Below are 12,309 nucleotides of genomic sequence, written 5' to 3' on the forward strand. Positions count from 1 at the left end.
ATTATCAAGGATTATAGTAAAGCAAGTTACTGAAAAAAATCATTACAAAAAAAAGTGCAATTAAATTATTTTTTTACATATTATTTATATTTATATTAAGTCATACGTAATTCGCATGTATAGCAGTGAGATACAACCAGAAGCTGATTTGTAATGTGCCGGGACAAGAACACAGCGAACTGAAATTGTCAAAGATGACAGCCCTATACCAACGTCCCCGGCCTAATCTACAGTTGAAGTGATTGTACACAATTTTAGCATTTTTTTTTAGAATTATCGACCACCAGGATATGACAAATAATCTCCTTCACAATATTATGACAAAATTTTGGGATTTATGCCCATCACCAGATTATCACCGGATTGTGTGATGATTTTCCAGGGCTTATCCCCTTCACCGGATTGTGTGACGATTTTCTGAGGCTTGTCCTCTTCACCGGATTGTGACGATGTTCCAGAGCTTGTCCCCTTCACCGGATTGTGACGATGTTCCGGGGCTTGTCCCCTTCACCGGATTGTGACGATGTTCCGGGGCTTGTCCCCTTCACCGGATTGCGTGACGATATTATGCGGCTTGTCCACTTCACCGGATTGTGATATTACGTGGCTTGTCCACTTCACCGGATTGCATGACGATATTACGTGGATTGTCCCCTTCACCAGATTGCGTGACGATTTTCCAGGGCTTGTCCCCTTCACCGGATTGCGTGACGATTTTCCGGGGCTTGTCCCCTTCACCGAAACCAACCGAAAATGACTGTAGATGGGTTAACTATGTGCAATCCCAACATAATGCCAGATATATTTACTTTGTTAGAAATACTAGTTGCACTCCCAGAGTACACATGTACAACTGAAATATGTTTCTCAACATTACGCAGTCTAAAAACATGTTTCTGTAATTCTACTAGAAATACAAGTTTGAATAGATTAGTATTCCTCAACATACATAGAAACTACACTCCAACTGCAGAAGATGTGTTAAATGAACTAATGAAAAAGAAACATCGTTTGGACATTGTATTGTGAATGCTGGAATTTCCAAATGTAGAAACATAATATACCGTAGGCTACTTACATTATAAATACTATATTAACTACCAGCACTCTTTTTAAATAATTATTTTTCAAAACAATACACTCTAGTAGAGTACTGATTTGAATCTTCTCTACAACTGTTTATTGAGACAATTCTTTATTCAAATTCCTTCCTTCACAGAATGTGGATTCATCAGTGCCAGTTCCATAGATATGTGTTTAATTAAATTTATTTCATTATATTTGATTGCTTCCATGGATTTTATATGTTATGTGAAGTGTCTTACCGTCGTATACAAATATAAACCATTGTCTAAAATATATGATTATTATATAGCCTAAGTGTAATAGTGGCATTTGGCACAGGCACAAGCATTTTTATTATACAAAATGAAATGGATATTAAAAGTTATTAAAAAAATATGTAGCCTAAGGTTGTGAAAAAAAAATACATTATAGAAGATTTTATTAGGGTATTTATGAATGTGTTTGAACAAACATTGTAAAATAAATATTAAACTTGATATAATAATAATGATAATAAAATCACACAAAATTTAAAATACCGATGTTAATTGTGAACAATTTTAATAATGAATCCTCCCTAATAAAATTCTGTGTACGCCACTGATGTATACATACCATTTATTTAGTAATAAAAAGGAACAGTATTTTCATCTGCATAATAATACAATTTAAGAAATATGAATATAGATCATTTAAAAATTAATAATTTTTATATATACATTTTTTCAAATTGCAGAATAAAAAAAATTAACTATTACAGATTGTACTGAAAGAGACCAGATTCTACTAAGAGACCTTAATCAAAAAACATACTTACTGGATGGACAGAATAAAATATTCTATGAAATTTAATATTTAATCGTTAAATCCATGATTTACATTTAAAGTAGGTAGAATGAATGTATAAATATATTTGTTAGACTGTGCAGAAAAAAATTTATTGACACACCATAACAAATAAAATTAGATTATAAAATTATAAGCTAGCAAACTATTATGAATAAATAAATAAATAAATAGCTTATTTATAGTAAACAAGTTTTAATTTACATATTATAAGTTTTTCTTATATTAATCAAGAAAATTGTGCTATTATGAAAATAATAAGCTAAACAAAATCCATGAATTATTGAAATGTTTCAGTTAATTAAACTTGGAAATACCATAATAGATCTATTTAAAGTCAAGGTTGTAGAATAGTTTGAAATTTATGAAAGTCTATTTAACGTAAAATGTCAAAAGTACTAAAAAATAATAATTTCAAAAACTATACATTTCTATTCTTTACGAGACATCTTAATTACCCGTTTAAAGATTTTTTTACTCAGTAACAATCAATCCTAATGCCGAACACAAATAATTTATGAAACTAATCTTTTACCATTCTACTGATATCACATTAATAAACACAATTTTTGGCATATGAACATTTTATTGTGTTTCTAATGCAACTGCAGTCAGAATTTTCCATCACCCAATTTTTGTGTCCTAAATTTTTGACGAATTGCTTTTGCAGAATTCTATATATTTTTAGGGATAATTTATGTACATAAAAGAATATTTTAAATAATTTCTAGCAGAGGGTGAAGTACAAATATACATTTAATTTATTTACTGTTGGTTCTGACTTATCAGTGTAGAACAACAATCTTCTAAGTCATACAATTAACACAGAAGTATTTAAATGTTTTAAAGAGTATGCAAATACTGTGGTTTTATTCTGTTTTGTGATTTATAGTTGCTGTGTCAAATGTATTATGTGAGTAAATAAATATGCTGAGGAAGTGCATAAATGATCTGGATAACTTCTGTTAAGTATATGGGGATTTGACACTTAATGAACAATGACAAATTTTGACTCCACTGGTAAACAATGTTATGAGCTGTGTTTTGGCTGTAAAGTTGGGGATCAAGATAAGGACAGCGCCTCTCACATCTAGCATTTAACCTTTATGAAATGTCTGTCAGACAACAATTGGCATATGATTTTTGCCATACTGATGGTGTGGCCTGAAACAAAAGGCCATTTGTTGGACTGTTATTTTTGTATAAAAGGAATAAATAATAAATAAATCAAAGCACACAGTGCAGTACCTGAATTTACATCTGCTATCGCCCAATGCCTCATCGTGAGGACTTACATGCACTGTTTCCTCCAACACATTTAAATTTAGAAGATGAACTGGAATATGAGATAGGCACTGAAATACAAAGATAAGGATGGAGATGATCCTACTTTTGAAACAGAATTTTCTTCTTGTGAACCTGATCTGATAACTTAAGGTAAATTAAACATCCTTACTTGGAATTTAAACCGTGTCAAAAAAACAAGCCCAGCTTTGAAAGGTTAGAATCTTCACCATACTTATGAAAGTGTAGTAAGTTATTATAACTTACGTATGTAAAGTAAATTATTTATAACTTCAGTTAGGAAAGTGTGTTTCTTTCACGAAGAATCATACTTTTTTGTGCTGTCATGGATACACTTCATCATAAACATAACTCTACAGAATGGAGATTGTTCATAGATTTTTCAGAAATTAGTTAAAGGCTGTTCTTTTGTGAAATGGCAACAGATTTCCTTATGTGCTATTAGCTTATGTAACTAACATGAAAGAAACATTTGACATTATGAAAATTCTGTTAAGAGTCCAATAATGTGTTTTATTGCTAAATTTTATTGCTTTTTGTGCGAATGGGATAGTAGAGACAAGACAAATTATTATATCAGGAAGGAATGGCCAAAGCATGAAGCAATGAAATCTGAATGTCTAGCAAATAAATGTCCGGATATCCCCCACTAGTTAACTCAAAAATGATTTTTTTACCTCTACTCTGTATAAAATAAGGACTTTCCAAAGACTTTAAGTCAATGGATAAAAATGGTGCTGGATTTCATTATTTAAAAGAAAAATTTCTTTTTTAGTGACGCTAAAATCAAGGAAGCAATTTTTGAGTCCTTGAAAAGGTCAGAAAATTAGCATAGAAAAGTATTATTATTAGATTATATATTCTTTTCCTTGTGAAAAAATAATTTTGTTCCTCAGTGTAACTATTGCACAGTAAAATGTGGTTAAACAATACTGAAAAACAAATTTAAAAAAATAACTCACTTTTGTTGTATGATTCCACCTACAACACTATAGATTTTCCCAAAATTATCTTCTGCGAGTACATTTCAATGCTCTTCACTTAGAAAGTGAGTTTTTTAATTAATTAAAAATTAATTGAATTACGATTGCTTTTTGGATACTGGTACAAAAATAAGTCATTTCTTTTAATGAATATATTCCATTTTGTGTTTTTTATAAAGTTTCAGTGATGGGATGAAAGGAGCTTTGTTTTTAACTCTCTTAATGGATTTAACTTACAAGAGGTGTTATTAAAATACAATATATATAAAAAACTCTTATTGCATGAGATGGTTCAAAGCTTTGATGGTCTAGGAGAAAATAATTCCTCATCATCTACTATTATTAAAAATATTTCTACTAGTTTTCTAATTCTAAGAATAACCTCAAAATTACTTACTAATTACATTCAGGTCAGATCTATTTATTTCTAAATCAAAAACAAAACAATTACATTATGTAAACCACCTTATACAGAATATTGAAATAAGATATATCCCGCAAAAGTACTTTCATGAAAAATAAAGGGTAAAGTATATATATATATATACTTATATATACTTTACCCCTTTATTTTTTATTAGTCCTGACTTTTGCAGGATCCTGTACATCAGTCGAGGATGTTTATATAATATATATAAACATATTTTATAATGGTCTGATAAAACTGCTGAAGTTGTGGTGTTTGCAGGGATTGAATATTCAGTGATAATGTAATAATACACTTCCCTGCTGAACTTCACGTCTAGTTTTGAACTAGAAAATCCGTTCCTTGCAAGCCATCTTTGGCAATTTTATTTATGAAAAATGTAAGAGTGGTTTAGTGGAGAAATTAAAAAAAAAACACTTTACAAATTATGCATCATGAGTAAATGACAAAGGGATGTATAAAATCAATTAATGCATTGGAGTGAATGATTTAAAACATTTTGATTAATAATCAATAATGTATGACAAGATTTATTAATGTTGGTTGATAGAAAAGAAAAACATTACAACAAGAAATCTTTGATGGAGGGAAGAGTTCAAAGAGTGAATAGATTTAAATATCTGTATAACATAATCATGTAATCGGATAATATATGAGTTAAGGAATGTACAGCTTTAAGGGAAGATACAGTACAGGATTTACCATAAAGCAAAACAAGCAGCTGCTTGAGGCCTCACTTTGACAGGGGCCTCAAAGTAAAAAAATTTGAAAAATAAAAGTAAAATTAACAAAAAATAAAGAATATATTTATAATACTTTATGCATTACTTTTATAACTTATGTATAATTGTAATTGCTATCTTCAATTATGTAAAAGCTTCATTTATATTTATAGCATAGATTATAATGACAGTATATTTTAAAATTGGTTTGTCATGCAAACCATTTTTGAGGGGGGGCCTCAAAAATATTGATTTGCTTGGGGCCTCGTCCAAGGTAAATCTGGCACTGGGAAGATATTTACTTTGACTTGTAACCTGCATGATAGAAATCAGAGCTGACCAAAGATAAAGAAGGATATATTTCACCATGTAAGTTTTTTCATTAACTATGGTAAAAATCAAATGGCATAAATGTATACACCTGTAGTAGGATACATTTATGTAACAACACATTAGTAATTACAATTAATAAAAACTATTACAAGTACTTAATATGTAATGAAATAGTCATCTTTTTAATGTCACAGCACGGTAGAAAATATCATTGTTATTCAAACCATACATGTGAACAACATTTCTTAAGTACACAAAACTTAGCCTCATGCAATATAGTGCTGATGTGATTGATACAATTAGTAATATATGAAATTTAGTATTTCTAGTGACATTATTTACAGACGTGTGTGTGCCTCATTGGAAGGCTCTTTGAATAACAAGTAATTTGGTACAAATAAAATAAAAATTGGTTCACTGGTATTATTGAAGTTATAATTAACTTCAATAACGTTGTTACGTTGGGATACAGTGTTAGTGACCCAAAGTATTAGGTCTGAAATTATCTATTCTTCTTAAACTTCAAAAACTTTATTATTGTTTATAGAAAAGTGGGAATCAATCTGAACAAATGATTTAAAAATTGATACTTTCATTTTATTCAAGTAAAAAAATGTTTCATTTATTATTTCCTCTGGACGTATTGTAAAAAACCTTCATTGCAAAATTAACTAATAAATGATTTATTCGTTTTAAACGAATGTTTTGAATTAGTTTCTATTTAATTATTAACGTTATCTGGTAATAAATTTTTCAACATGTTACCACCAATGAAGTAGGTACCTTATTATTGATTTTTCGTATGTTTAACAAAAACGGACGATTTCAGACGTAATGATTTGGGTCAGTAACATTGTATCCCAACATAACCTAAAAACCACATTATTTAATCATAACTTCAATCCAGTGAACCAATTTTATTTTATTTGTACCATATTACTTGTCATTCAAAAGGTCTTCTAGCTTGTCTCATTTAAAAAAATTACTACCCTAAATGGTTACCGAGTGAAGGGGGACGGATTTTAATTTTCTTTTCACTTTTAATTCATTATTTTTTTCGGGTTGTCAACGTAATTAAATGTTTCCATTGCCATTTAAAATTTTTTAGTTAGGGTAGGTATGACGGAGGGGGTGGGTTCCTTTATTTTAATATAACATGATTCGCGGGGGGGGGGAATTATTTTCTCTGAGAATGGTGTACATGCCTGCAAACAAAAATACGTAGCTGTTGAATATAATAAATCTGGTAACTTTTCAAATGATAAAGAAATGTTATATTCAAATTTATAATATAAATGTATATACAGTAAATATTTAAATAAGTTCTAGTATTAACAGACACGTTTTTTTAAGTCTTTACCATTCTAAATTTTATTATTAAACCTTTAACTGCAACAATATTTATGTCCTAGACAAGACAGTAAGTTACCCTGAATAAAGGGAATACCTCTTACATAAAGGTAAATTAAAGCGAATCCCTCCCTTCCTTCTGATAGTTCACTTAATCAGTTCTCCCTTTTATATTATCCTTCTCCTTTTTTTCTTTGGTTCAGATCATCAGCAGCATGTCAATTACTTTCTTAATTCCCTCTGCGGTGTCTTAGTGAAATCTTCTATTAACCAACTACTTCTTCACTGAAGCTCAATGGGCTAATAGTACACTCTGAGAACTCTGTCTGTTATTCAGGGTTTGCACCAAAATTAATGGCTAAGATCACTATTGAGTAAAGCCCTATGGTTTAATAGTTAATTAATATTGTAATTGTAGTTGCTTGCATTTATATCATAGTTTAACAGTTTTCATATTTTTTTTCTATGCTTAAAGTAACAATAATTTAAGAATTGGATTAATGTTTCACATTAACCTTAACATTATAATCAAATGGCATAAATGAATACACCTGTAATAAGATACATTTAATAATTAAAAATTATCACAGATAATTGAAATTACATACATTTATAATCTATAAAATATTGATATCTGTAAATATATTACTTTTAAAGTACAGGTTAGTGGAACTTACACTGCGCTTATTATTTAACTAATATAAGTATCTTAATTTAAATAATATAAACAGTCAAGCTTAAAGTTCTAAGTGACAAGCTCACTAATAAATTTTCAAATAAGACTTTTATGAATTTTTTTACAGCCATTTTTCCCAGGATTTACAAAGGTGGTAAGAGGATTTCAACAGTATTTATTAATCATGTTTAATGCTGGTCTTCATGTAGAAATTTATTAATATCACTGAATCTGCTGATATAATGTATTTTAATATGTAATTTTATTGAAATTGTAATAGATTATGATAATTTTTTAATAAAAGCTGATGTTGGTTATCCATAAAAATTGCTTATTTGTTATTAGGTAAACTTGCTACTGTATTTGATGTTACTATAAATAATTTTTACTTTATAAAATAAATAAAAATATAACAAATATTTACAACAAATATTACACGCAGGTATATTTTTAAAATCAACAAATTTTAACAATTTAAAAAAATAATTATTTTTTTGTTTCTATTAAAAACAAAAACTAATTAAATATTCTTTAATAAAATGCTTAATTATCTTTTTTGTTCTGAACTGAGTTGTAACTGAATTTCAGCAAAAGTTTTACCTTTTGTCTCAGGTAATGTAAAAAATGAGATAATCAAACCGATAAAACAAAATATACCAAATAACCAGTAATTCATATAAATACCGATATTATCAATAATAACTTGATAGAATTTCAGACATAAAAATGACGATATTGTAAAACTTAATGCACAGAGGCTACTTGCGATACCTCTAGTATTTGATGGAAATAATTCAGACTGCAGTGTTAATACTACAGGACCTAAACCGAATGAAAAGAAAAATGAGAATAACGCAAAACTGACAAAGACAAACCATCCGTAAGAGGAAACATCAACTGATGTTTTAGAATCCAAATAATAATATGTACCGACTAATATGTTACAAATACCGCTTCCAAATGATGACATAAGAATCAAAGGTCTCCTTCCTAAACTATCGACAAACTGCGTAGATAATATTGCAACTAAAGACATTAAAATACCTATTAATATAGTATACTGATCTGGGGATAGGAAGGATTGTTCTGCTGCTCTAAATGCTTCTGTTGCATAAGAAAGTATGGCTAGAAAACCACTTAATGCTTTTGTTACTGTAACAACTACAACAAGAAATAATGCTTTTCTATCTGCAGGTGTGCTAACAACATCTTTCCAAGAATTACTTCTAGATTTATCACCTTCAATTGTCGCTTTCATTTCACTTAATTCTTCTTCCAGTTTCTCTGCTGATTCGTTGCCTCTTAATAATTTTAAACTATCTAACGCTTTACTGTCTTTGTTTTTCATTAAATAATAATATGGAGATTCTGGTTGACACATAAATGCAATAAAAAAAATAACAGGTAGTGCAATACTAGCGTAAGCGACAGTTTCATAAGAGAAATATGGTCCTATACAATATTCATAAACCAAACCGACATGAAACATAGTTTGAAACCACGTTGTTAAAGCACCACGTATTCTTGTTTCGGCTATTTCACCTAAATACATAGGAACAATAGTAAATGTTATACCTAAACCCATACCTTGTAATATTCTCGCTAAATATAATGCAGGTACTGAATATACAAATATAATCAATAACCATGATATAAAATATAAAAGCACTGAGAAATTAATACACGGTTTACGACCACACTTATCAGCTAATATTCCAGCAATTGTTGGTGTAAAAAATGGTCCGACTTCTATTAGGCTGACCATCCACGATGACTGTGATGATGTCATTGGTACAGGACTATCTTCTTCTTGTAAAATTTTTAAAATTGGAGCAACCCATGCGACACAACTTGCACCGACCATTACAGACATGGAACCTATAAAAAAAAATTTTAAGTCAATATAATATGAAAATACACTGAATGATCTACAATAAAATGCTATTGGAATCAAATAACTATTAATACGCTCAAGAATAATTTATATAAAATAAAAGTAAATAAATCTTTATTTTGATCGGTACATAAAAATAATTACATAGATCATATCAATATAAGATAAACTTTAAATATAAAACCAAACTGTACGATGAAAGAGGTAGATGCACTTAAAAGTCCATATTATTTATTTAAATACAAGAAAAAATATAAAGGTAAATACATTAAATTTAAACAATTATTACAAAATATTTCACAATTCTCCTGCTATTGAAAATTATTTTGTGAACATATTAATAATTATATTTTGTTAAACAATCATTAGCGTAGTTACAGTACGATTAGTAAAAGATAAAATTTAATAAAAAAAGCTGACATCACAGTTGTAGGACTTTCCTATGATGCAAGTTTTTTCTGCTGGATGGCTTACATAACAACTTAATATAAATATTTATAATTTTATTTACACGTAATATTTTTTGTTTATTTAATTCAATGATTCTAACTAAAGCGTGTGCGCATACCATATTTAATTTGCCTGGGTGTGGTAGTACTAGTGGTCACTTTAAATCATTTTTACCACTTTAAATATTATTCATTTGTTTAATTCTACCATTCACTTGTGATATCACAACGCACAACATAGCAGACAACTACAACAGATGTACTTCTGTGCTACACTAGTGCTACTTATGGTGAGATGGGATACTATTGACGCAGTATACCCGCCTAGCCACTAGTTTATTTAGAGCATTTTTTGTGGTGGGAGTGCAATTTAGCAAACATCTTAAAAATAACAATATTTTGCAAAATATTATTTTTTAATTGTTAACAAATGCGGCTAAGAAAAATAAGACCTTAATTAGGTCTAGATGGTAAAGTAAAAGAAGTTAACTGGAAATGTCCAATCTCACTTTGGGTAAATCAGATATGCCAAATAATGAGTTCTGGGAAATCTGTAACGACTACGAAACGTTAATGTATTTTTAATAATTACGAAGTGGGGAAACTACATGATTTTAATTACAGAGTAAATAAAAATGTTTTTGTTGTCAAGTAGCCGAAATAAATACTCTCAATAAGAGAAAAATCGAGCGGTTGATGAATTTGACGAGGGCAAATTTACGTATATAAGACACAGACTCTTAGAAGAAAAGTACAGATTCGATAGCACGGTGCGAGTAAGAGGGGATGGAAAATGAATTTTCTGAATGGAAAATACCATTCACTTAAATTAGGGTGTAATTAACTTATTTTTAAATTTTCAACTTAAAAAGTCAAGGGGATGAGGCTATATAGCAAGGTCACCCTCATTATCTCGAAATTTCGCCTAATTAAGGTCATATTTTCTTAGGGACATTTGAATAATAATATTTACAAAAAGATTTTTTGCAAAATCGCACCCCCACCCCAAAGAATGTTGTTATAGTCGTCTGCTATTGTGACGTCACAGGTGAGCGGTGAAATTAAATAAATTAATAATATTTAAAGTTTATAAAAGTAACTCGGTCTGGCTTGGTCGATCGCCTGGTCGACTCGGTACCTGGTGGGTTATGGCTCGAGGCTACACCAGTCTGCCGACTATACAAGCGAAATGTGTTCTATGTAAGTTGTGAAATTACGTTAGTTTAGTTAGTGCCGACCGTCGCCGCTAGTACCACCTCATCCGCGCGAATAAAATACGGTATGCACGCGCGCTTTACACAGAATCATTGAATTAAAAAAAACGAAAAAATATTATATTTAAATAAAATAATAAATATTTTAAATTTAGTTGTTGTGCAAGTCGTGGATCAGAAACAACCCACAGTTGTTGGACTTTCTCGGAACGCGTTTTTGGCCGCGTGACGAGAAAGTCCTATTACAAGTAATTTTTATACTAAGAATGATTAAAAAAAAAATGATATCGGTCCGAATATTGTAACAGACTTAAGGGTAGCAGGCATATATTCTAATAGGATCGACCCTCATCGTTATTAAAATTTCATAAAAATTATCCAATAATATCTTATAAAAGATTACCCCTGCCACGTCCTGGCATAAGAGGTATTATACAAATTCTGGTCATTTTAAGTATTTTTATATTCAAATTTATAACTCTTAAAGTTAATTATATCTATTTTATTTAAGAAGCGGTGAGGGAAGTGAGGGTTTTTTAACATCACTTCAAATAGTTAAATTAAAAAAAGTTCATCTTTTACTAACAATATTTTATTTATTTGTTATTTTGATTGATTATATACATTTTTAAACAACATAATATCAAAATATTATTGTAAGTAATTACTACGTTATGGATTATGTAACCCGTAACTGTATGTAACCCGTAACTGCCCAACGTTCAAAAATCTGTACTGGTATACGGAAATTGGTATAAAAAAAATAAAGCAATCAACAATTTAAATAGATGTAAATTATCATAATAGAAGTCAATCAAAATTACAGTCATTATTATGTCGTAATAAATTATTAAACTAATCAATTACTGTAAAAAAAAAAAAAATAATAATAATTGTGATGTAACTGCCATAAAGTAGGAAAAGATAAGACCGGAAAAGCACGTCATTTTTGAAAAGTAAAACGACTATATATTACAAATTTATCAAATAATTTTGATTTTCTTAAAACTGTTTATCGAAAAAGATTTTCTCAATTTCATAATAT

General features: G+C 29.3%; 1 protein-coding gene across 4 annotated transcripts in view; it reads right to left on the minus strand.

Moving 5' to 3' along the window:
* Positions 1–7,585: 7,585 nt before the first annotated feature.
* LOC142328185 (facilitated trehalose transporter Tret1-like) overlaps positions 7,586–12,309 on the minus strand; it is a 105,620-nt gene continuing 100,896 nt past the window's right edge. For 3 of the 4 annotated variants that reach the window (XM_075371749.1, XM_075371750.1, XM_075371751.1), the window contains exon 3: positions 7,586–9,585. In XM_075371749.1, the coding sequence (XP_075227864.1) occupies positions 8,255–9,585 (1,331 nt within the window). In that variant the 3' untranslated portion in view covers positions 7,586–8,254. Of the gene's footprint in view, positions 9,586–10,169; positions 10,306–12,309 lie in introns of those variants that run through there. The other variant, XM_075371752.1, reaches the window with a different exon arrangement.

Source organism: Lycorma delicatula, chromosome 7 (assembly GCF_047948215.1).
Source record: "Lycorma delicatula isolate Av1 chromosome 7, ASM4794821v1, whole genome shotgun sequence".
Taxonomy (NCBI): domain Eukaryota; kingdom Metazoa; phylum Arthropoda; class Insecta; order Hemiptera; family Fulgoridae; genus Lycorma; species Lycorma delicatula.